Below are 27,496 nucleotides of genomic sequence, written 5' to 3' on the forward strand. Positions count from 1 at the left end.
TTAACCATAATCAATTGGTTTAATTAGCAGAAACACTGTGATGTGGTTGTTTGTAGTTTTGAGCTGTGTTTTACTGTGGTGTTAATGTGGTCTTTAGGTCCATCATGACAGACCTGTATCATCTGAGCCAGGCAGACGGTGCTGGAGATTGGAGAGAGAAGGAAGCTGAAGAAGTGTCCGACCTAGTACAGAACAGAATCATGTATCTACAGGTACATACTCGCCTTAATTGTTTTCCTTTTCCTTTTTTAATTTTTTAGAAAGGCCTTATATTTATGATTACATTTTCAGTCATTTGTCCCTTGAGTTCGAGTAGATGGCATTTGTGGCTAAGATTTTGATTCAGTTCTGTAAAAAATCTTTTGAATCCTGTTCATCAAAAAGATTTGTTCAGATTTAAAGCGAAAACAGCTCAAACTTGCGTTTTAGTCTGGGATTAGGTTTAAGCCTTGTCTGTGAAACCTGGGGATAGTATATAAAAATGAGGAAAAACTAAATGTGTGTTGACAAATGTGAACATGCAATATATAAAAAAGATGTCACATAGGGCAAAATGTGTTAACATTTTAAGAAGAACACTATACAAACATACTAGTTTTATATCATTTGAAACCGCAACGGCAGCAGGGAAGATGCATGGACATTCATTTGCGTTATTTTAACTTATTTTAAAACAAACCTACTCTGTTCAGATGGTCATACACAAATTAGAACATGTCCACATTCAAGCATTTCATACAGTGGGCTTAAACAGCTCACCCTTTTAATGCGGATTTAGTTCACAAACAACTGATAGTCGTGTCCTTAATATGATTTTCATTTACAATAATAAATTCGGCATTAGTAACTTACTTTTCGTGTACGCACTCAAGCTCAGAGGATCTCCCATTCTCGGCTCATTTTGATTCAGACTTGTGAATTCAGTAAAAAGTGGAGACTCGCTCTGACTGGATCATGTGAATCAGTGAGTTGTTGACTCAAGAACAGATGCAGTCGGATCGGTCCTACTCACAAATAAATTGTTCAGTGCGATTTGTGAACCGTTACATTCAAAAAAATTCTCATTGAATTAATTGATCAGCACCCATGAACAGTACGATGTACTTAATGGACTTTACATCTGTTCAAAAATATAACCAAACTTTCAAGATTGGGGGATTAAATGTAAAAAATTTAATACTTTTCATTGAATAACCCATATCGCTTGGCTCATTGAATATTGGGCTCCACCTTCATGTCTATAGTAATCGGCACTGCTTCCATTCCTCACAGCCTCTGTTTTCTCTGTATGTTGTTTTTTTGTTGTTGTTTTTTTTTCAAATTAAACATGGTGTCCGTTTCGAATAAAGTCTATTAGCTGAACAAGATCACACTCTCCTCCTTCCCTCTCCCCTTTTATCAGTGAGAGGGCTGATTATATTTCATCCGTCCCTCTCTCTGAGATGGAATGGGGCGGTTGTTTTGCATTGACTCCACACTGGAGACTAAACTGACATTCAGCTGCAACACAATGCAGTGCCACGCACAAGCTCATAGGCTGTAATCAGCAGAGCTCAGCTTGATTCTGATTCTTGGTTGATTCTCTTGCAGAAAGACTTTAAACCGCTGTCGCACGGTGAAGTTAAAGATGGATTGCCAACAGCACATTGTGGCTTTTACCTGATAATCATATTTGTAACGGCATATTTGTGATGGACTTATCTTTAAGTTTTATACAGTAAGCAGTGGTATAAATTAAAAAGGGGCCTTAGGTCTGCAATGCTAAGTGCGTATAGAGGCTAAAAATAAATGGGTGTAGTTATTTTGAGGCTTTCGTTCGCTTTAAATCTCAATGTCATGCGTCCATCGAACTATGTTATTTAGGTGCACACCATAGAATGTGGTTTTCAAGTTATTTAGTAAAAGCAAACAAACTCTGCAAGTTGAGATCACATTAAACTGGGTTTATGTGCAATTAGAAAACATATAGTTTGTGCCAACCACATGTTTTTCGTTGACAATTATTATGAAATAATCAATATCTGTTTTTTTACTCGTATACATACAGAACTTGCATGCATATACACATTTCAATTAAATGCTGTTTTTTTAACTTTCTATTTATCAAAGTATACCGCAAAGATATTAAGCAACGACTTTAGACTTTAGACTTTAAAAAGTTTCTTGAGCACCAAATCAGCCAATCAGATTGAGTTCTGTTACAATGAAGCCTGGAGTAATGGCTGCTGAAAATTCAGCTTTGCCATCATAGAATTTTTTTTTTTTTACTTTTTAAAACATATTCAAATAGCAAACCCTTGAATAATGATTGTCACAATACATTATATATAATAATTGTTTTATACAATCCATCAATTAAATATTTTGTATATATTTATAATTTGTAATATTAAAATATTGCAGCTGAATAGAGCAAAACATGTCATAATAAAACATTGTTATTAATATCTATTTAATGATAATGCTAAATAAAATTCAGTATTAATATGAGTTAAAAGTAACACATTCCTGGATTGATAATGATGATGGCATTGGGTCTTTCTGATGCGTCAGGGAAAGATCGAGAAACACTGCTTTGTATTATAACCTACTCAATGGGCCCAGGGGAAAACTTTTGTGCTGCTTGTACTACATTAACTTTGGCTAATAACTTTGTTTCAATGCTCTCCATCAGAGAGACGTGTTGAAGCGGTAATGAGAGCTGGAGTGTGATTAAAGTGATGGAGTGTATTTTACTTTGTGTGTGAGAGACAGACAGGTTGATAACAAAGAAGCCGTGTCTCTTATGAAGAATGACGGTCCTCTGTCTGTCTCACTACACTGCTGTCATCCATCTATTATCTCTCTCTTGCTCCTTCCTTTCTCTTTACTCCAGTCATTCTCCTCTCTATTGTCCCAGTATGAGAGAATCAGCAATAGATGGAGGGACCATTTTTCGTCCTGTTTGTTTCGTTTTCTTTCTTCCAGCCAAGATAATTCAGACATTATTTTCTTCAGGCATCAGGGCCAAATTTATCATTTCCTCCAGCACATACTAAAAATATTTTCATGCCAGAGATGATTGGAGAACTTGACAAATCTGTTTCTCTCTGTATTCTATCATGTTTTTTTCTTACTTGTGGTCTTGAAAGATGTATAATACAAATGTCTTGAACTGCTCAGTGAACAGCACGGTACAGAAGACACTTGAACTGTCTGTCTTGCCAAATGCAAATTCATGTGGTGTTTTTTTTTGACATCTAGCAGATCAAGGAACCTGTTGGACTGTAAAAATGCTGTATACAGCAGCCTCAAACTGTTTTTTTTACTGTAATGCAATGCAATTCAGATATTTTAAGGTACGATTTCAGTATCCAAAACTGTCCTGTATGTGTAGAAACCTTCAAACCTCTCTTTCTCTTTACTGATCTGTAGAACCCTCCGGACTGCAGCAAGGCACGCAAGCTGGTGTGTAACATCAATAAGGGTTGTGGGTACGGCTGCCAGCTGCATCATGTGGTCTACTGCTTCATGATCGCCTATGGCACGCAGCGCACGCTCATACTGGAGTCACAGAACTGGCGCTACGCCACCGGCGGCTGGGAGACCGTCTTTAAACCCGTCAGCGACTCTTGCACTGACCGCACGGGGGCCTCCACTGGACACTGGTCTGGTCAGTAACAGACACGCACACTCAAACAAGATTGGAAACATAACACACACATACAAGGCTAAAAAACGTAATAACTAAATTACACTTCAAGTATTATTGTAATGATTACTTTCAAAAGTTTGGGGTTGGTAAGATTTTTTTATGCTGCATGCAAGGCTGCATTTATTTGTTCAAAATACATTTTATTTATCAGAAATTAACTGTGTTTTATTTTAAATATATTTAAAAGTGTAATTTATTCCTATATATATATATATATTATATATATTTATTTATTTATTTATTTTCTAAAAAAAAAAAATTATTTATTTATTTATTTTGGAACCTATTTCAAGGTTTGCGTTCTCGAGACACCAGGCACTGTTGTTGTGCAAATGAGCGGCCGGAGCGCATTAAAGGTTTTCTGTTAGAACGGTGTCGTGTTAGCGACATAACCAAGTTAATAACTAATGATCTTTGCAACGGAAGTGAATCGATAAAAACTAACTTTAGCTGGACAATAACTTTATTCTAGAGCTGCTGTAAGGCCAAAACTGTTCTCTTTTACTTTAATTTCCTATTATCACTGTAAAGCTGCTTTGAAACAGTCCATATTGTTAAAAGCGCTATATAAATGGTGATTTGACTTGATGGTAAACCTGAATTTTCAGCATCATTACTCCAGTCTTCAGTGTCACATGATCCTTCAGAAATAATTCTAATATGCTGATGATATGCTGCTCAAGAACCATTTCTTATTATTTTCAATGTTGAAAGCAGTTTTGCTGCTTAATATTTTTGTGGAAATCATAATGCTTGTTTTTTTCCGGATTGATGGATAGAAATTTCAAAAGAATAGCATTTATTTTAAAAGGATTTTTTAGAGGGTGTTTGTTATAAATGTCTCCGTAAAAACAATGTAATCTTAAAAACAATCGTAGTGAACCCAAACTTTTCAAATTACCTCTGCTATGATTGGCTGATCTCTTTGAATGTTAAATGAGTAATACTTACTTATTCATTAGAAGTTTATGTAGACTGTACTACTAACAGACTGTAGTACAAAGGGGGGATGCACAGTATTTCGGTGATAGTTTTGTTTTAATTCATCTGTTTACATTGGATATATCAGTCAACACTGGATATGTTATTGTTCGCGCTTATTTCTGATATTTGCACATTCAGATTACCTTTATTAACATCTTTGATCTATACATTATAATATTGTGATGCCTAATTTTTTTTAGCATTTGAAATTATTAATTTTAGTTTTTATAGTTAATTTTTTATTTATTCAAGCAAAATAGTATATAATTATAATAATCTGCCATTTATCGGTTATCTGCCATAACTCAAAACAAATTATAAGCTTATTAGTATTGGCAGAATTTTGATATTAGCGCATCCCTAATTAAATTCAGTCAAAGCTAAAAATGTGCCAGATGGTTAGGTGAAATTTAGAAGTGATCAGGGACATTGAAAATGCATGTCATCTGCTTGTTTCTTGTGTTGATATTGGGTATGGGCATTTTGTTTATTTTATATACTGTAATTCTTTTTATTTCTTTTTTTTATTTTTTATTTCAGTACACGTTTTTTTGGCATCTCGCTGTTTTAAATTGTCATTTGGAGTGCTGGTTAGTTGATTGTTTTTACATAAATACAAGAACATTTATTCAATAATGGATGTTTTTGAAGTGTTCAGTTGGGAAACACACTAACGGCCATTTTTATATACACTGGTCCTGCATAAGAGTCTGTCTAATGGGCTGAAGCCAGTGTTCGGGGAAATCTCTCTACAGCTGGAGTGAACCTGCTGTGCTCTTAAAAGGAAAGGAGAGGGGAAGGAGAGACTGCCTTTAAAACATGAAAGAAATGACCTCAAAACAAAGCAGCACTTTCCCATCACTCTTTCCTCCCAGAGGACACAGTCTCTCTTAGTTTGCCCTAAAGTCTGAGTTTCTGCACTCTGCGGACCAGTCAGATTGACAGAGATGGAGCGAGTGAAATTAAACATGCCATTCCAACTCATCACGTTACATACATTTATGCATTTGGTAGGCATTCAATGTATTCAAGATGGAGCTCGAAGTGGTCCAGTACTCACTGTTTATTACGTTCCCTGGGAATTGAACCCATGACCTTGGTGTTGCTAGTGCCATGCCATCAGTTTTCACACATTAACATTAACATTTTGGCTTCTCATAATAAACGCCCATACTGACGATACCCAAATGAATTCAGCCTACTTCTAGTGGAGCTTTCGAGAGATGGTTCTCAATGATGTGCATAACATAACCCTGTTAATGCCTCTAGTTATAACACGCACGGGGTCGAAGGGCAGACAAAATCCTTCAGGATAATCCTGCTGGCGTTTAGAGAAAATACCCCCAGCAACATGCACACCCAAACACATGCAGCATTAAAATGAATCAGTGTCGCTTCAGCGGTACTTACGCATAGACAGCATGAATTAAAAATAATAAAGAAGCCTCCTCCCCTGAAGCCCCCCCCCCCCCCCCCTTCAATTTATTCATCGGGATGCAAGGACAAGATGTAATTTAGATTCTCTTGCTGCTCTAATGAGGATGAGAGAGAGAGTTATTTTGTTTATCAGTGCAATGAGGGGTGCTGGGCTGGAAAAACCTCATCCTCATGCAAAGAGCCTAACAGCAAGGTTATATAAGAACGGCTGGGGAGTTTCTCCAACACTTCTTTGTGTGAAAATACTTTTTAACATTTAATGCTGCATAAGGCATATTTTAAACCTGGCACACAGTCTCTTTGAAGACGTTTTTCCCTGATAAAGTTTTTTTTTCCCCGTTACTACATGCTAGTGGTTGAACAATATGGATTTTTCAATAGTTATTGCCTTTTGTTCCAGATATCTAGAGTGTTACAGCCACCATCAAATGTGCATATATATATAGAGTACTGTGCAAAAGTCTTAGGCACATTAGTATTTTCACCAGAATTTTTTTTTAAGCCAGTTATTTATATATTTTGCTGTATTGTGTCAGTAGGAAATATCAGTTTACATTTCGAAACATTCTTTTTGCCATTAATTGTAATAATCCAGCGAGATTTTTATATGCACAAGTATTTGCAGATAGGTTTCTTCAAGCGTCTTAGAGATGTTGCCACAGTTCTTCTGGATATAGTCTGTCTCAGTTGTTTCTGTTTCTTCATGTAATCACAGACAGACTCAATGATGGTGAGATCAGATCTCTGTGGAGCATACCGGCTGTTGTCAGACTCCTTGTGCATACAAAAATCTCACTGGATTATTACAATTAATGGCAAAAGGAATGTTTGGAAATGTAAACTGATATTTCCTACTGACACACTACTGCAAAAGATAAATAACTGGCTTAAAACCGATTTTTGTGTGTGTGAAAATAATAACATGCCTAAGACATTTGCACAGTACTGTATATTTAGATTTATTTACATTTATTCATTTTGCTGACGCTTTTATCCAAAGCGACTTACAATTGCTATATTTCAGAGGATGCACGCCTCTGGAGCAACTAGGGGTTAAGTGTCTTGCTCAGGGACACATTGGTGTCTCACAGTGAATTCGAACCCAGGCCTCTCACACCAAAGGCATGTGTCTTATCCACAGCGCCATAACCACCCCCTTGTATATATACAATGCGTATATATGCGCATTATATATATATATATACAGATATGGCTTCCAATATTTTCTACATCCCCATGGTCTGAAACATACTCTTGGCATGTGTGTAAGCCCATAATAACACATCCAGTGTAATGGCACAGACATTTGAAGGGAACTCCATCACCTCACCCCTTGAGGTTTGTTACCGCCACACTAATGCAAGAAGGCATGTGACGTATGAGGCATATACTGTACACATTGACAAATCATGCACCTTGAATGCACTGTAAGTCACTTTGGATAAAACCGCCTGCCAAAGGCGTTAATGTAATGTAATGTAAAGGATGTACAGCAGGCATTTGAATCTGTTTTTATACCTACGTGTATTATGTTTGTGACTTAAGGGTGTCTTTTTTTCCTCTCCTGCTCCTTTGTTCTCAGCCCACACACTTTACTCCTTGTGAGCAGCTTCTCCGTCAAACTTTATTGACTTGCTAATTGTAAATTAATCTCATATTGGAAAAGCATGTTGGGCCAATTTACAGTCCATTCTGCAATATTTCATTTCTCCAGTGCATTCCTTTTATATTTTCCGCTCATTGTCTTGTGCCTGTGTCTGTAGGTGAAGCAAACGATCGGGATGTTCAGGTCATAGAGTTGCCCATCGTGGACAGCCTGCACCCTCGTCCCCCATATCTGCCCCTGGCCATCCCTGAAGACCTTGCGGACCGACTTCAGAGGCTTCACGGAGACCCAGCCGTGTGGTGGGTGTCTCAGTTTGTCAAGTACCTGATCCGCCCTCAGGCCTGGCTGATGAAGGAGATGGAAGAGGTCACCAACAAGCTGGGCTTCAAGCACCCCATTATAGGGTGAGACATTACACATTATCCCATCAAATCCACTCAGACGCTACATATTTCACTGTTTTTTATTAGTGAAGCCAGACCGTACTATGCTTACTATAATTATTAAAATTATTGTGACTCATTGTTTCTTGGGAAATTAAGCAATCAGCTAAAACATGAGCTTTATCAAAGTAATTTTTAGTCCAAACTAATAGATTTTCAATAAAAAATATAAATATATATATATATTTTTTTTTATATATATATATAATAATAATTATTATTATCAATAGTAGTCCCATTGTTTAAAGCTATGCGTTTAAAGCTTCCTCAAGCTTAGGAAACACAGGGACTGTAAGATTTTGAATGTATTTATGTGTGAGGGGAGGGAAGGAGGGGGAGAAAAGGAGGAGAGAGACCCTTTCACACAAACCTCCACTGCTCCAACAATCAATCTCCACTTACACCCACTTTGCTCTCTACTGGGAGCGCAACCACTCACAGCCATCTTTCTGTCTCTATATCTCTCACACACACACTATTCGTACTTTCTCTGTCATCTTTTTATTCAGGCGGCCATCCTTACACTCACACATAGACACATAATGGTTGGCATTTTCAGAAAACCGGTACCCCAAAGCGTAAAAACCTTTAAACATCTGTTTAAAAAAATAACACAATTTTATTCTGCTGGTCTGTATTTTTTCCTGTTCTTTGGCGACCTTGAATCCCTTTCTCAAACGGACACACACAATCAGCCTGACCCAGGAATTGCTCCTCTCTCCAGGGTACATGTGCGCCGGACAGATAAGGTAGGGACGGAGGCGGCATTCCACCCCATAGAAGAGTACATGGCGCATGTGGAGGACCACTACCAAAGCCTGGCCCAGCGCATGCATGTGGACAAGAAACGGGTTTACCTCGCCACCGACGACCCCTCTCTACTGCAAGAGGCCAAGTCTAAGTGAGTACAATTTATACAGTCTTAAGTCATATTCCCACGGGATAAGTATTAGCTGGTGACCTCTAATCATTTGAAATAATTGCGGAGACAGTCTGTGATCTTAATACCGTGCGAATCGGCCTTGTCTGTAATTTGTGAAGTAAAAATTCCCCCGCAAATGACCTACCATATTTCGCCGAACACCGAGGTCCTGTGATAACATTAGTCCCGTGCGAATCGGCATCTCTGTGATTTGGCAGGGTCGTTTATAATTTTTTCAAGGTTTTTGTTTCCTGTGCGCTTTTTTGTCCATCTTTCGCGAAGAATGGAGGCTGTGTGGGAGTGTTTTGAGAGTATTTTGGGTGCTGGGTCATATCGCTATACACCTTACAACTATACAATTTGCAGAAAGAGAAAGCCGAAAATCATCAGAAGAGCAAAAACAAAAAGAATGGTTAGATGTTAGAATGACATGTATAGCAGCATGTGGTAAGGCACATTCTTCTGTTTATGATCATACAGCTAGACCTATAATAACGACAAGACATTTCTAAGTAATAGCCTATTGACATCATATCCGGGAGATAAGTAAGTAATTCGAGTAAAAAAACAGGCTTTGCTTATCCCGTGCGAATGCGCCACACGAAATTCAGATGTGGGTGGGTAATTTCTAATTGACACGAGGTCCCCAGATAGTACTAATCTCGTGCGAATAGGGCTTTAGTATCCCATGCAGTGTTTCTTCTCAATTAAATTGATCTTGTCTTAAAGATCTTTAAATATCTTAACTGGAAATAAAGATGACAAATAGAATCATTAAGAGAACAGCTTAGAATCATTTAGAATACACTAAGTTGTAACCATTCTAACCAACATGGAACATCATCATTAAGTAACTGAAATAAAACACATTGAGCGTATAGCCTGGTTTCTCCCAAGGTTTTTTTCTCCATCCTGCCAACTGATGGAGTTTTGGTTCCTTGTCTCTGTCGCCTTTTTCCACCTTTGTTGCCATTGGCTTGCTTAGTTGGGGACATTAAATTTAACATTTAATTTAATATTCAACAATAATATTGATCTGCCTCCATTGACACTATTACACAAGAACTGCACTGAGCTGGACCATGACACTAAATTAATAACTTTTTTAAAACAAAAATGAAACATCACTCAACTTACTGCTGGACTGTGACGCTATTTTCTTATGGAAACAAACTTTTTTGCATTATTTTCCTGTTATCTCTGTAAAGCTGCTTTGAAACAATCTGTATTGTAAAAAGCGCTATATAAATAAATGTGACTTGACTTCACTATCAACTTGACTAAGGCCGTGTCCACAAAGCCTTTTTTCCCAAGGCCAGACAATTTTTTTCAGTTGTTGTACTGCTTGTACAACGACAGCAGATGACAACAACAAGCACAACAGTGAAACAAAATAATTTAAAACGTCATAATTTAAAGATGTCTCTGAAAAAAAGTGCTGTGCTCCGAAAAGCACTCAAGCGCCCGCATCTAGGCATTTTCAGAAGACCACCTGGCGTTTTCAGCTGGCTAAAAATGCTTTGGTGGACAAACGGCCTAAAGGCTCTTTCACACCATGGATGATAACTGTACCGATTACTATAACTAGAAATATTTAATAATCATTGATAATGTGAAAAGGGAAGTCCACTTGTGCACAGAGTGCATTCTGGGATTCAGTGCTGCATTAGAATTTGGCCTAGAATTTGGTTTAATAATACAGGTCCTTCTCAAAAAATTAGCATATTGTGATAAAGTTCATTATTTTCCATAATGTAATGATAAAAATTAAACTTTCATATATTTTAGATTCATTGCACACCAACTAAATTATTTCAGGTCTTTTATTGTTTTAATACTGATGATTTTGGCATACAGCTCATGAAAACCCAAAATTCCTATCTCAAAAAATTAGCATATCATGAAAAGGGTCTCTAAACGAGCTATTAACCTAATCATCTGAATCAACTAATTAACTCTAAACACCTGCAAAAGATTCCTGAGGCTTTTAAAAACTCCCAGCCTGTTTCATTACTCAAAACCGCAATCATGGGTAAGACTGCCGACCTGACTGCTGTCCAGAAGGCCATCATTGACACCCTCAAGCAAGAGGGTAAGACACAGAAAGAAATTGCGGCGTGATATGGAGGCAATCAGCCTGTGGCACTGCTGAGGTGTTATGGAGGCCCAGGATGCTTCGATAGCGGCCTTAAGGTCATGCAGTGTGTTGGGTCTTGTGTCTCTCAACTTTCTCTTCACAATATCCCACAGATTCTCTATGGGGTTCAGGTCAGGAGAGTTGGCAGGCCAATTGAGCATAGTAATAACATGGTCAGTAAACCATTTACCAGTGGTTTTGGCACTGTGAGCAGGTGCCAGGTCATGCTGAAAAATGAAATCTTCATCTCCATAAAGCTTTTCAGCAGATGGAAGCATGAAGTGCTCTAAAATCTCCTGATAGCTAGCTGTATTGACCCTGCCCTTGATAAAACACAGTGGACCAACACCAGCAGCTGACACGGCACCCCAGACCATCAATGACTGTGGGTACTCCAGTGCTGCTTATCTGTAGCCCAGGTCAGGCGCTTCTGCCGCTGTTTCTGGTTCAAAAGTGGCTTGACCTGGGGAATGCGGCACCTGTAGCCCATTTCCTGCACACGCCTGTGCACGGTGGCTCTGGATGTTTCTACTCCAGACTCAGTCCACTGCTTCCGCAGGTCCCCCAAGGTCTGGAATCGGTCCTTCTCCACAATCTTCCTCAGGGTCCGGTCACCTCTTCTCGTTGTGCAGCGTTTTTTGCCACACTTTTTCCTTCCCACAGACTTCCCCCTGAGGTGCCTTGATACAGCACTCTGGGAACAGCCTATTTGTTCAGAAATTTCTTTCTGTGTCTTACCCTCTTGCTTGAGGGTGTCAATGATGGCCGTCTGGACAGCAGTCAGGTCGGCAGTCTTACCCATGATTGCGGTTTTGAGTAATGAAACAGGCTGGGAGTTTTTAAAAGCCTCAGGAATCTTTTGCAGGTGTTTAGAGTTAATTAGTTGATTCAGATGATTAGGTTAATAGCTCATTTAGAGAACCTTTTCATGATATGCTAATTTTTTGAGATAGGAATTTTGGGTTTTCATGAGCTGTATGCCAAAATCATCAGTATTAAAACAATAAAAGACCTGAAATATTTCGGTTGGTGTGGAATGAATCTAAAATATATGAAAGTTTAATTTTTATCATTACATTATGGAAAATAATGAACTTTATCACAATATGCTAATTTTTTGAGAAGGACCTGTACTTGCTGTTCTCTGTTTGGAACAGCCTTGACGTCATAAGCATGCTTGAAATGATGCCTAAAATTGCTGTACACTGTTGGGACAGAGTTTGGCAACATAGCAAGAGGTGGGCCATCAGGACGGCCTTTTTAATCAACATTTGTTTTGTGTTTGTGTGCAGGTACCCTGATTATGAATTTATTAGTGATAATTCTATTTCATGGTCTGCTGGGCTACACAACCGCTACACTGAAAACTCTCTGAGAGGAGTCATCTTGGATATCCACTTCCTTTCCAGGACAAACTTCTTAGTGTGCACCTTCTCCTCACAGGTACAGTCTGACCCAATTCATATAGAAGTTTTTGTTCTGTTTGTCTCCTACATGGTCATGTTCCTTTCTGCTCACCAAACACCTGTAGCTGTGTGATAACTGAATTGTGCATGTGTTTTCTTGCCTGTACTACCCAAACCTCCCACAGCATTTCTATGGGGTTAAGACTTGACCAATCTATAACTCTCCATTTCTTCTTGTTCCTCTTGCCAAAACCTTGTTTAGGGGATGTGCTTTATTTTTATTTTTTTTTATTTTTTTTGCTTTTTAGCTTTTTATGGATAAAGTCCTCTCTGCAGACTTTGTGGTTAGTTCTGAAATAGCATGCTGACTTTGGCCTCGGTCACCCTGCAGGGGCTTAATGCTCAATTCCGATTTTTTTGCTAGGCCGTTCACATTTCGAATTAAATGCGACCTTTTGTGATCTCCTGTGTGAACGTGAAATGACCCAGAAGTGACCCGCATGCGCAGAAGAGTACTCAACGGTCAACAACGTTACTTGTTGTTTGCGGAAGTAGCTAAACATGGCCTGAATAGAGCTGTCCCCCCAAATATTAATTAAATCAGAAACCTCGCTTCCCTTCCATTGACTGGTCTCAGCATCGTCCGCCATAGTTGTTGTTTATCTTCTCATTCCCGCCTACTTCAACGCAGAATTATGACGTTTGTCATATATCAATGACGTGCAGGTCGGATACATGTGACCTGGCCGTTCAGATTGAAGTCGCATTTCCAAAAGATCGGATACATATCGGATTTGGACCACACACCCAAGTGGCCTGGGTCGCATTTGAAAAGATCGGATCTGTGTCGTTCAGACTGTCATGAAAAGATCAGATACAGGTCGCTTAGGGGCAAAACAATCGGAATTGGGTCGTTTCAGCCTGCAGTGTGAACGTAGCCTTTGTTTGGTTTGTGATTTTAGTTTTCATGCCAGAACATATTGGTGTCTGGCAATAAATAGTCTTGCAATTCCAAACTTTTACTATCGACAAAAAAATCTGGTCTATTTATTCTGGCCAGGAATCGCCCACTTAAGACAAATTCACACTGTACAATTTTTGGCTGCCGAATTTGGCCGCCAAAATCAATTACATTAACTAATATTTGTATATTACAAATTGCTAGTGTCACATATTTATTGCCAGTTGATTAATTCCCATTATGAGATTATGACCTCTGATGAAGTCACAGTCATGCAGTGTGATTGCTCCAACCAGCTATCAATGAGTGGGAGCAGTCTTTGCTACATTTGTGCACTCTCACATAAAAAAAAAGACCATGGATGTCTCAGATACCAAGACTTTTAGCCAAGATCTCACTGGAGTCATAGGGGTAGCCAACCTTGCTTCTGGAGGGACTTCCTTTCTGTAGACTTCAGTTCCAACACACCCGTCTGTTATTTTCAAGTAACCCTAAACACCTCAACTTAAATAATTGTTCGATATAATGTTTATGCACTGCAAAAAATTCTGCATATGCGTGTTGCAGACCGTCGCAGCTTGTGGCAATAACTGATAAGGCCTGCCATTTCTGTTGCATATGAGAAACATAAATGGTGAATGTGCCAAAAGCGGAACGACACAGAGCTGCTTGTTTGGGCCACGCACCACACAGAACATCTATCAGTTCAGCTCAAAACACACTGAGCTTAGAGCGTATGCATTTACTTGCTGACTGTCTCAATCACGCCACCACTAAACAGCACTGTGAGATCCGGTGAAAAGCGTTCGAGTTCGGTGCAGAGTTCTCACATACAAACCACAAATCAAATGCCTTGTGATTTAAACTACTTTAAAGCCACATGAAACAGCGCTGACATTCTCAACAACACTAATGCAGAAAACAGAAGAATCACAGAAACACTGAGCCACAACAATACAGTTAGAAGGCTTTTCGATCCACAAGTTGCCAACATTTACCATGATGTACTGTAGAAACACTAACTGAAACCATGGGATTGTGGCAGAAATGTGGAATATTGTAGAGTATTTTTTGTTACTAAGCTATAGCAGTTTGCATTTGTATTATACTACTGTAAATGTCTTTAGGCTACTGTTTTTCATAACAAATACCATAGAAGCAATATAGTTAATATTTTTACCCTGGTAGTGAGGTGCAATGCGTGGTTTTACCTGTGGTTAAAATACTCCAAACACTAGATCCAAATACTATGGAAGACCAATTTTTACCCTATAAAAATGAGGTTGTTTTTTGTTAATAAACATACATTCACATCTGCATCCCAACTCAAGCTACAGTATGTTCACTTGTTTGACAAGTTTTTGTCAAGTGATCTGATGATAAAACCACAAGGAGCAAAGATCTGCCTTTAAATTTGAAAGAAATAAAGATTTGACATTTATGGTGATAATTATCTTTATTGACTGATATGAAAATTTTAACACGATAATTTTTTTGGCCATATCGCCCAGCCGTACTCTACAGTATGGTAGCCTTCCAAGAGCAAGACTTTACCAATCAACAATCGTAAAGATCCATAAAAATGACCACATCATGTCGAGAATTAGAAAGAAAACTTTTGGTCCAGTGACTTTTCTTAATCCAACATTATAGCAGTCTGATACATTTTAAACAAGACTTTGTTTCCCGACAAACTGATTAAAAACCCCTGCAAATGCCACCTAGTCAGATCCAAGTTTCTGATTTTGAAATCCGAAAATCTTGACATTTTTGTGTGCAGTGAGCTCCAGACTGTGGGTACTTTGTTCTAATATTCCTTAGGCTTCACTTCATCTCTTCATGAGGAGCACTTAACCATTGTAAAGTCCATTCATCTTTGTCAGGTGCAACTACATATCCCTTTCAACTCCACTCAGAGGATTCTGCTTGAGAGGAGCTTGTGAACATGTGTCTTTGTTTTCCTTTCCACTGTGCACAGGTGTGTCGAGTGGCCTATGAGATCATGCAGACTCTCCACCCAGACGCTTCCTCCTTCTTCTACTCCCTCGACGACATCTACTACTTTGGAGGACAGAACGCCCACAACCAGATCGCCATCTACCCGCACCAAGCACGCAACAGCGAAGACATCCCACTAGAGCCTGGAGACTTGATCGGCGTCGCGGGCAATCATTGGGACGGATACTCGAAAGGAATCAACCGCAAAATGGGCCGTACTGGCCTCTACCCCTCCTATAAAGTCAAAGAGAAGATCGAGACAGTGAAGTATCCCACGTACCCAGAGGCGGACAAACTTCTCAAGAAGCCGTAGAGAAAGACAAAGTACAAATACTCTTGTTTATGAAATGAGGAAACCCTGGACCACCCAAATGGGAATGCACTTTGTGTGTGAGTGTGTATGAATGTGTTCGTGTACATGTGTGTGTGTTGTCTAGGGGTTCTTCAAAGGGTTTTGGGACATCTTCCTAACTCTGGTGCTTGGGCCTTGAGTCCCCCTGAAATGGCAATCGGGGTCGTGGAAGACAAAAAACAAAGAGCATGAACTTCAGACAACAGAAACGGAAGCCACTGTACTGTAGGTACTTTCTAATTAATTTCCGGGTAATGAAGGCGACTAAATACGTTTATTTAAGAACACAACTGGAAGAAGAAACATTGCGACTCCAAACTGATCATGACAAAGGAATCATAAACCCGGGTTACTCTCGTCCTCCTGTGCTCTTATACCTCCTTGTGCACAATGATGGCATCCCTTACTCTAGCCTCACTCGACTTGTTTCTCCCATGCCATCGCTTTGCCAGCTGACACTCCTCTTCACACCCATGAGCTATTAATTTCCACTGCCATACTGTGCTTTTAAACGTGACTTATGCTGTTTTTATTTTCACTGTAAGGTTTATCATATGTTTGTGTGAGTGTGTATGTGCGTTTGTGTGTGAAGCGGTGCCTATGAGGGCGATTGACTTTTACGGAAAGAGTTTTGACTATGGAGCCTTACGGACCAGCCTTTCCACGCAGAATTACACTCCTCCCCTCCTTTCCATGTAGTGTCTTATCCACAGCCGTGTGTCCATCATGTTTTTTAAGAGATCATTTCATTTTATTACATTTTAAAATGCAAAACCGATAAGAAAATGACACTTAATATGAAGATAAGGATACTAATATTATTAATGATATGATAATGATGATGAGATGAGAAAGAATAATTATTGTAAGAATGACACTTGCTGTCACTATAAATTTTAGTTAATCATGAAGGAGTTGTTCATTGTTTTATGTTTGCGGGCATTGTCTCTTTGGTAAGCAGATCAAATAAATTGATCAGCCAAATTTGGTCTATGTCTGTATTTTACTATTGTGTGTGTATGTCAGTATTTTAATATTGTGTGGTGTGTGTGTGCGTGCGTGTGTGTGTGTGTCTGCGTGCATGCATGTGTCTGTGTGTGTGTGTGGGTGTGAGTGTGTATGCCTGGCTATTCTTTAGGGCTATTATTGTGCTGGCACAACACAAAGTTTTTTGTCCCAGTTTTATAGTTTATATTTAGCCTATATTCACACAGTAGCATAATGTTTTCAGTGCTATTTTAGTGCACTAAATTCCGCTGTATTCACACACAGTTTGGTTATAAAGGAGAGTATTTCAACCAAACTAGCTTCCTAACACTTTCAGGACTCAAAATCACTATGTCAATAAATCTGTGTGAACCGAACCTTACTGAACTGCTTGTGTCATATGATTTGTGATATAATGATATAAAGCTTTCTAATGTTCTAGACGTTGGCGTAGAACTGTTAGCAAGAACTGTTTGAAAGTTGTTGTATGAGCAGGACCGTTTGAGAGTGTGTGAAAAATATGGTTGTCAATCACTGACACTGAATGTGTGAATGTACCTACAACGGGTGTTTTCAAACTTTTTGCTTTGACAAACCCCATTGGGAAGAATTCCTTTTGTAAAATCTATAGACCTAATAGTTATGCTGTAAAAATCTGAAATATTATAAATATGTGATAAATGTGTATTTTTTTTAATTGTATCTTACCTGTCTATATCGATCAATATATATCTATATCTATCAGAATAAAAGTTCTGTCATGGCCACGACATAGTAATAATAATAATAATAATATACAAATATTAAATAAAAAAGAAATGATCTGTGAATGGATTTAAAAGACTGTGTAATGGGATGGACAAAACCTGTTTTCTTGAAGGCCAAATTTATGTTGTTATGTATTAACATATATATATATATATATATATATATATATATATATATATATATATTAATTTATTATTAACATTAATTTATTAACATCAATTTCTGATAATCCCAGGTTTCTATGGTCACACAGGTTAGTTTACGCATTAAACTCTAGGCCACAAGAAAAGATGTTGTTCCCTTAATATAGGATCTCGAGGCCAAATCTTCACATCATGTCAAGAAAAAAAAAACATTACTGGTGTGCATCTTGAGACAAAACAATGGGACTGACATATTTTTTTAGTGCAAGTTGCTTTCTGTTAAAACAACTCAAACATGCATCTATCGTCTGTCTGCCTGGTTTTCTATCCATCCAAACACCCTTTTTTTTGTATTTTTGTCTATCTGTCTGACTGTCTATTTGATTTTTTATCCATTTATCCATCCCTATGTTTGTTTTGTCTATCTGTCTATCTGATTTTCTATCCATCCATATAATTTGTCTCTCTTTCTATCGGTCTATAAAAAAAGACTATAGACCTATAGTCTATCTATAGGTCTATCTGATTCTCTATCCATTAGTCTCTATCCATCCTCTATCCGTAGTCTATCTTTAGGTCTGATTTTCTATCCATTCATCCATCTGTATGTTTTTCTGTCCTCTATCTGATTTTCCATCCATCCAGAAAGGAAGTCGATGTTATCCAAAATTGTTTGGTTATGAACATTCTTCAAAATATCTTATTTTGTGTTCAGTAGAACAAAGAAAGTCATACAGGTTTCAATTTCGAATGATGACAGACTTTTCATTTTGGGGTGAACAGTCCCTTTAAGGGATATTAGCGCCAAATAAATAAAGTAAAATTCTCAAATCAAACGTGTGTGTACATGTGCCACCTGCTTATGCAATTTTAGTACCATAGAGAGGTGAGATATTCAGTCCTGTCAACAATTAATTACAAATCAGATGCATGCGTGTGAGTGTGTCATAGCCCAAATTAGCCCAATTTGCCATAGCCCAAATTACAGCACTAAAACCAAGTTCAGTTCCCAGCGGTGGGCTAAACAGAATGAACGTTTCTCCAAGGTGTTCCTGAACACACAGGTCACACACTGCTCTCATTAATTAAACCACAGCACGCTCTGAGCCGGTATTTCAATGAAATTGCAATTTACAATTATTTATTGAACTGACCAATGAACCCCATATGCTTATGAAAATCTAAATAGGAAAATAACCTCTCTCTCCCAGCAGGATGTCATGTTGTTCTTGGAGGCTCTCAGAAGGAGATTGGATCTGTTTTTCTGGTGTTATGACCTGATTCCAAGTTCAGATAAATTTGGGCCTTGCTATAAACACTGTAGACGACATGTCTTAAAGGTACACCAATCACCAAAGTTTACCTAATAACTACAATTCTGTCCGCGTTTTCTTATCTTCATGCTAGTCCATGCTTTCTTCTGTGGAAGCCAAAAGAAGCCAAAATAATGTGTATGATGTTGTTTTTTATATAATGAAACAAACTTCAAAAATGGCAAAAAAATTCAGAAAAGTATCATAAAAAGTGGCCCATATTGCTAAACCATTTATTTAAACCACTTTGATTGAGGAGCAATCAGAATTTCAATTTATTTACTGAAAGTCTTCGCTCATAACGGAAGTTTTTTCTGTATTGAAATGAACATTCGAGTGAAACGGATTATCGAAAAGAAAAAAATGCAGCGCAGTGACTTGGTTCTATCCATTGGTTGTTGAATGGCTGGAGGCACATCTGAATGTGAAATGGTGTAGATTGTAGTTGCGGACTAATTTTTTGGATAAGTCAGACAAACTTCACCAGAGAGGAGTCTGTCAGTTAATTAAAAGAAAGATTCTGGTGGACATTTAGTTTGAATATTATGATGTCAAAAATTAAACGTACATGGATTAATCATTCACAATAAGATTTATAGCATGCGTTTAGAAAATAGATTAGACTTTAAGAGCTAAAATGCTAATTAACTCCATTTGTGCATTAGAAAGAACGGCAGGTTTGGAACGATACATTCAAATGGCCGAATTTCAATTTTGCATGAACTATCCCTTTAACTGAACTGGATATTTACAAAACAGCAGCTGTAATTCTTTAGGAGGCAGGAGATAAAGTGCTCTAATCAAGGGCAACAATTTGTAGAAGCAGGAATTGAAGCATTACCTCTACAATAGGTTTTCTAGAATGATTAGCGTCCTGTCTGCTTGCAGCCTCAATTAACTGCCAAAGACGACCCCCACATCACCCTCTATCTCTCTCTCGTTGGCATTAGTTTGCATGTTGGATGAAAAAGCGTGTTTCTGGTCTTCTAGCATCTTGGCTTTTAGCGCTGTTAGCAGCTGGGCTGATCTGATAGCTTGTGTGATTAAGAGGTTGCGTCTCTGCCTCGACACGCCGAGAAATTGCAGCACGGCTCTTATCTCTTCACACGTTAAACGTCTTTACTTTTACAGCCGCTCCTCGCCTCTCCCACTCCATCTGTCTTTTTCCGCTCTAGATGCAGGACTATAGAATAGAGATTTGAAGGTATGAGGGTACAGTATAATTCCTTCCTAAATCAATCACCACTCAGTTACTGAATGTCAATGTGTGCCATAAGACTAAAAAGTGGACTTGACTTTTATCGTTGTAATTTGTCAGTGTTATTTATGTAAAAATGTCCTGTCTAAAACTTTAGTTTTCCAGAATCTTTTGCATATTTGAAGCCTTTCCAGCAGTGACTGTATTAATTTGAGATCCATCTTTTCACAGTGAGGACAATTGGGGGGTGAAAACTTTTTGAATTTGAAGATCAAGGTAAATGGTACTTAATTTGTCTTCCGGGAAATATGTATCTTCTGTTGCTTCTGAAGGGCAGTACTAAATAAAATAAAAAAATATATTTTTGTATATGTCATATCCTGGCTCTTCCAAGCTTTACAATGGGAGTGAATGTCTTTGGAAGTCCATCACAGCGCATCCACTCATGATTAAAGTGCTCCACGTGTCTCTGTGGGTTAATAAAGGCCTTCTGAAGCGAAGAAATGCGTTTGTGTAAGAAAAATATCCATATTTAAAACTTTATTGACTAAAAAAACTAGCTTCCGGCAGACGGCCGTACGCATCGATTTACGCCAAAAGAGTAACCCTTGAACTGGACACACAACGAAATGAAGAAACGCGGTTACTACTTGCGTAGGCCATCTGCCGGAAGCCAGTTTTTTAGTTGATAAAGTTTTAAAAACGGATATTTTTCTTAAACGAACAGATTTCTTCGCTTCAGAAGGCCTTTATTAACCCCCGGAGACACATGGGGAACTTTTATGATGGATGGATGGATGCACTTAGATGGACTTTCAAAAACATACACCCATTCACTCCCATTATAAAGCTTGTAAGAGCCAGGATATTTTTTAAAATAACTGATTGTATTCGCCTGAAAGAAGAATGTCATATACACCTAGGATGACTTCAGGGTGAGTAAATCATGGGCTAATATTCATTTTTTGATGAACTATCCCTTTATGCATTGTGTTTCCTTCTAGAGCAGTGGTCTTCACTATTTTTTTTTAGGACAAAGTCAGTAGGAGAGCCATTTTTACAGGAAAGTATAAAAAGTTACATCCAGTCATAAATACCATGTCTGTTTATTAATATGTCACCCCTGAACATTCAATATGCAATGCAATAAATATATATTTTTTTAATGATTTACCAGTAAAATTTGTTACTGAGACAAGATGATTTCCCTTAATGACAAAAAAAGCAGGATTTCCAGAATAGATTCATCCCAGAATGACATTAAGTTATTTTTTTCTACATTAGCCCCTCATGTATCTTATCATCCAAGAGCACATGCGGCGTTAAGAGCTGGAAATACCGCCATAACTGGCAACTCCCCAGGGACTGGATATGTTTACATGCACAACTTTTGTTTCAATCGGTCTGAATTCATCGTGATTGATTAATCTGAATGTATTGTAGTTTACATGAATGCTTAACATCGTGATATAATGCATGATCGGGGTGATGTGCACGTTTATAAGTCAAAAGATTCAAATTGGGAATAGGTTTTTTGACATTCGCACACTGCACAAATATACAAAGTTTCCCGCTGTTGTCGCGTAATAACCATTTTCCTACATTGGTTCTTTATTTGTTTTAAACAGCAGACTTAATATCAAATTCTGGTCATAATTTGGTGACTATGAACCGTTATGCCGTGCTGTTTGTATTGATCACGCAGTAAAAATGCCCAAAATCAGTCGTCTGTGCATGAATATCTGAAACAAGGACTGGTGAGCCGTTGTCCTGCTTCACTTCACATATACTGAGTGAAAGGAGAATTATAGAACGACGTGACACTCGTTTATACGACACTTTATTCATCAGAAGAACAGCTCGTTCAGCGCGACGGACGGCGTCCTTTCAGGTTCGGTTTTCAATCGTTCAAGTGAACATGTTCTCTCGATAAACCACCCCTTTCAATCCGATCAAAATTATTTGAAAATAGAGCTGACACTTTGAGTTTTTAATGGGTTATGTTATAGTCCAACTTCTTTTTAAATGTTTTTATGAAATATCTGTAGTGACTGCTTGATCATATCACTGTATTATTTACCACCATGCGAGCCACAAATGAAAGCTTGGCGAGCCGCATGCGGCTCGCGAGTCGCGCAATGAGTAACACTGTTCTAGAGCATCAGTGAATGTACCTTTTTTAATGGTTGTGTTTGAGACCCTCAATTTTCCTCAGAGTGAAAAGATCGATCTAAAAACCGTACAGTCACTGCTGGAAAGGGTTCATACGCAAAATATACTGGAAAACTGAAGAATTTGCCGGACCTAAAGGATTTTTCTTAAGAACATTGGGCAGTTTAACTGCTCAAGACAAGCAAGGGACAAAAAAACAGTCGTGGATCCTCCAGGTAACCACACACAGTATTAAAACCCAAGGGTATGTAAACTTTTGAAAGCAGTCATTGTCAGCCCATTCTCATCCTAAGGCGTCATCTAACTGACGCTGTTGACCATGCTTCAACATCCGACGCACAAGGCACCCTTTAGCGTCAATATGAGACTCTAACCCTACCCCAGACCTAAACCTACCCATTACGGAAGCGTCATGTGACTGACGCTAAAAACGGAAGCGTCATCTAACTGACGCTAAAGGCGTTAGATGACGCGCGAGGATAAGCGTCATCTACCTGACGCTAAAGGGTGCCATGCGCGTCGGATTTGGAAGCATGGTCAAAAGTGTGAATAAAATGACGCCTTGGGATGAGAATGCGTTGTCATTTTTATAAATTCAGTTTTTTTTTGTCTCGTCGACATGTAAACAACTTTAATGTAAACGTTCTTATTCAGGACAGCACTAAATAAAAAATAACATGCATTTTGTATGATCCCTCTTATTTTGTTCAAATAATTCACATTTTGCAGATGCAGGTGTTTGTAAACGTATGAGCACGACTGTAAATGTGTGAGTTTGTGTGAGAAATGAATTTCAGGATCATAACGAGTCGGGAAACAAGAAACTGTGAGTTTGAAATATTTGCTGGACGACGACCTTCTGTCTTGTAGTGTGGGCTTGATCTAATAAGACTAAAGGAACGCCCGGGGTTAAATACAAGGTAAGTTCTGTCATTGATCTGTAACATGCTGTCGGTTACCGCTGACATTCATTTCAATTTGTCGCAGAATTCACTATCTCACTCACCACTCTTTACTCACTGTCTTCTTGCTAAACAAGTACACTTACTAAACACAACAACCTTGGTTTGGTATGGATGGATGGATAGATATATAGATAGATAGATAGATAGATAGATAGATAGATAGATAGATAGATAGATAGATAGATAGATAGATAGATAGATAGATAGATAGATAGAGAGTTGGTGATCAAAAATTAGTTTTAAGGTATAAAATTATTGACCCCCCCACCTTTACGTTGAACCCCCACTACATTTGCGATAATTGCATGTATTGAGTAATTGTAATTCAGTTAGGCTTTAAAAAAATACAGCAATGGCTTCTTGCTTCATAGGGCCGCAGATAAGAGGTTTTCATGCATTTTTTTTAGACACAACCCCTTCTAAACCAGTCCTAAACTGACCTTCATTACAAATATAAAGCAGTTTAGAGATTCTCTGACGTTTCTCGAAATGATGTCAGTGACCCCAGCAGCTTTTAAATGGTGAAACTTCCCTTAAGCTTTCTTTCAGCCAACTGGCGGCGAGTCGTATGGATGCTTTGAAATGACAAATGACTTCGTCAGCTTCGTAAATGAGAAATCACTGAACCACATAAGACAGCAGATGGAATCCGTTACTTTAAAAGCTTTTTGCAGAATTCTGCATTGAAAACAAGTAATTGTCTGTCATTTGTGCTGTCATTAAATGGACTGTGTACGCTTGTGTGTGCGAGACAATATGAGGAGAGACAGATCTATGTTGTTGTTTTTTTCATTCATTCAAGTGTTCAACCAATATTCAATCTTTATAAGGTCTTTTACCATCATAGCAATACTACTTTAGTCATCTAAGCATGAAACACATTAATTCAGAAGTTTTCAAGTGGGCACTTTGGAGTCGGCAACATTTTTTATAGAAAAACAAGGACAAAAAAGTTTACTTTTTTTATTTTACATTATTACTGTCTCATTTAATATATTATATATATATATATATAAAACAGTATATTTCAGGTTTATAAAAAAATACCCTGTCAGCTTAATATAAAATAAATATTTTTGGGATGATTTTTTAAATAATGTTGAATTTAGTGTAAACTCAAACTTTAATTGCAAACTCAAAAAAAATAACAACAATATACACTTAAACCTAAATGGGTCTTTAATCACTTCTAAATTAGTTGTTTCCAATTTGATCGGAAGATTAAGCAATTAAATGTACGTGTTTAATGATATAATGATTTTTTTTTTCAGCTTTAGGCTGAACATAAAAATAAAGCCTATAAAATGCTGAACACTGGCCTTAACCTTGTCCTGCAGTTGGTGAGCGAGAGAAGAGGAGTGTGTGAAAGCATCGCTATCTCTCAGGGACTGCAGGTCATCTGCTGTAATTAAGGTGTCACTCTCTAACACTTGAATAAATGTGTGGTGAAAGCAAAGGAAGAAAAATGTGTACGAAGGAACTGTGCTGCTTTTGACAGCAGAGAAAGAATGAGTTGGATAAAGATGTAAACAAAGCTGAAAAGGATGATGGGTGAAAGAAAAGACCTCTGTAGGTGATGCGAAACATTTTTTATTGGATCCTGAGGGGATTTATTCCACAGTCCTACTGGAAAAGGCATTCTGCTGGTTTTATTTTTTGTTAGTAATGGTCCAGCTGTACGTTGTTCTGGTGAGCTCATATGGTGTCAACACTTTAAGCAAAGCGAAAAAACAAAGGCTTATTTGACTGGTTGCGTGTTGTAGTGGGTGATTATCTGGGCTGGTAATTGAAAAGGTGTGGGTAAAATCCATGCGAGGGTTTATCTCTGAGCTTTTACCCTTGTGCCCTTGAACAATACTTATCCTCATACTTATCCCACACCAGTAGACCTGTCCCAGTATTACATCTGTTAGGCGCTCTGGACAAAAGTGTCTGTTATAAAATTACTAACGCTTACTCCATTTGGTGTTCCCCAACCCGATCTCATGGCAATTCGTACGTATTTTCCAAGGTGGCAAATTTGTACGAATTCGTACGATCTCATTCATACGAATTTGCATATTTTGCCAAACCGTAGCCTACATATTTTACGAGTTGCCCAATTCGTATGAATTCATAAGAATGACCTACCCCTTACTCCGCCCCTAAAGCTACCTGTCACTGGGGTTTAGACAAATTGTACAAATTCGTATAGAATGGTGCATATAAACAAATTCATAAGGAAAAAAACTGTAACTAATAGACCAGCTCCATTGCGGTTTCCAATAATCAAGGCCTTAATGCGTTCCATTTTAAAAAAACATCTCAAGGCTCCATCAGTAGTGGGCACTCGTGCAACGTAAGCATTACGTACATCCAAGTTAACGAGATTGAGGGAAGTTAGCGAGGGAAGGGTGTAAAAAAATGGCCTTAAACACAGCCCTGGTCTGACCTCATCTGATGCTACAGATTGATACTTACCCGCTTGATGTTCCTGATAACCTAGCTACCGCTATCTCCAGTCATCTAAGTAGATCTCCAGTCATCATGTCATCCAAGTTATCTTCCAGTCATCCCTCATCTCAATGTTGTTCCCTCGAGCGTGTGTGTGTGTGTGTGTGTGTGTGTGTGTGTGTGTGTGTGTGTGCGTGCGTGCTCAAAAACTCAGTTAACAATACTATATACTAATACTAATACTAGTCTATACTAATAATAGTCTATACAATATCAAGTAACAATCTCAAGTATCATCACTTTCCAGTTTATGCATTGTGTTTCTTCCCTGTCTGCAAATAAACCTGTTTAAGTTTTACCTCAGTTCTGGTCATTTTGTGTGTATTTTGCTTACCCTACTTTATTGTTACTTTTTAAAGCACTTGAAGCACAATGTTTATGAAGTGAGAACTATCAGATATGTTAGATAAACTACCATCACATTTAACTTAAATATCATGTGAAAATACAGTTTTTATAAATAAAAACAGGCAAAAGGTTGTACAGGAATCACTGAAATAGAAAATTATTGGAAAATTAAATGTGTCTGGACTTTTATCAGATTATCTGTACGCCCATTAATAAGTACGGATTGTTTATTGTTCATTAGAAAGGAAACACAGTGGACAGTTGTTGAGATTTAGCCTTAAAACTGATTTGATTCCACAAGTCCAGGTTCACCAGTGATTTCTTTTTCCTGGTGGACTGATAAAAAACCTGTACCCTGACTCTGAAAATGCCCTGCAATAGACGGTCAGTGAACAGACTGCGGGAAGGCCGCTTGTGTCTGAGAGATTATCTGACATGTTGCACTTGTTTTCCTTTTCGGCATTTTGTCCTCTCTCAGTTAATGTGGTAAAGCAAAAACATTTCTGTATTGTCCATTTTGCCTAATTTTAGTCCATTTTCCCTTTCTCCGTTTTTTCCTCTCCCTAGTTTATATTAATTTTGAACAATTATCTGCCGTATTTGAAGTCATTCGCACCTGTGTGTGTATACAGTAATAAACGCCTGAGAACTGCGAGAAAGCTTTGTCTTTGGATGAGAAGTGAGAATAAGTTGTGTGTGACAGAGAGTGATGCAGCAGTGGAGAGGGAATAGTCCTCTGAAAGCTTGATTTCCCAGGGTCCTCTCTGGTTCAGCTGCTGGAACTGCCGCCTGGTTAGAGCTGAATAATGACTCTGTTAAAACGAGAGATCCTGTGTGATGGTGTGTGTGAATGGCTCGGTGGGCAGCTGGGTGTTAGGTGTGCTAAACGAGAGGGTTTTATTATCATTTTTTTGAAGAATCCTTCAGCAGTGTATAACCCGTTTTTACTCTCCTCCCCTGAAAGAACATCCCATTCCTCCTTTTATATCATCTCCTTAAAATACAAGGAAATAATGGAGGAGAAATATACTGCATTTTAATTGTATTTGCATCCTTTATTAAATATTGATCCAAGAGTCAGAATACAGTCAATTTTAATCTAAATCAGTGAGGGATATTATGGCCCAAAATATGGCAAGTGTTGAAGTGGCATCATGCAACGGGTGTAT

At 38.2% G+C, this 27,496-nt stretch overlaps 1 protein-coding gene across 3 annotated transcripts in view; it reads left to right on the forward strand.

The window, feature by feature from the left end:
• The window catches only part of fut8a (fucosyltransferase 8a (alpha (1,6) fucosyltransferase)), a 108,526-nt gene extending 91,602 nt beyond the window's left edge, over positions 1 to 16,924 (forward strand). For 2 of the 3 annotated variants that reach the window (XM_077239989.1, XM_077239990.1), the window contains 6 exons: positions 98 to 212; positions 3,415 to 3,652; positions 7,879 to 8,125; positions 8,889 to 9,065; positions 12,516 to 12,666; positions 15,569 to 16,924. In XM_077239989.1, coding sequence (XP_077096104.1) covers positions 98 to 212; positions 3,415 to 3,652; positions 7,879 to 8,125; positions 8,889 to 9,065; positions 12,516 to 12,666; positions 15,569 to 15,901 — 1,261 coding nt within the window. In that variant the 3' untranslated portion in view covers positions 15,902 to 16,924. Of the gene's footprint in view, positions 1 to 97; positions 213 to 3,414; positions 3,653 to 7,878; positions 8,126 to 8,888; positions 9,066 to 12,515; positions 12,667 to 15,370; positions 15,474 to 15,568 lie in introns of all 3 variants that reach the window. The other variant, XR_013206710.1, reaches the window with a different exon arrangement.
• Positions 16,925 to 27,496: the final 10,572 nt, after the last annotated feature.

Source organism: Siphateles boraxobius, unplaced genomic scaffold (assembly GCF_051911475.1).
Source record: "Siphateles boraxobius isolate OS27281-9 unplaced genomic scaffold, OSU_SipBor_1 22, whole genome shotgun sequence".
Taxonomy (NCBI): domain Eukaryota; kingdom Metazoa; phylum Chordata; class Actinopteri; order Cypriniformes; family Leuciscidae; genus Siphateles; species Siphateles boraxobius.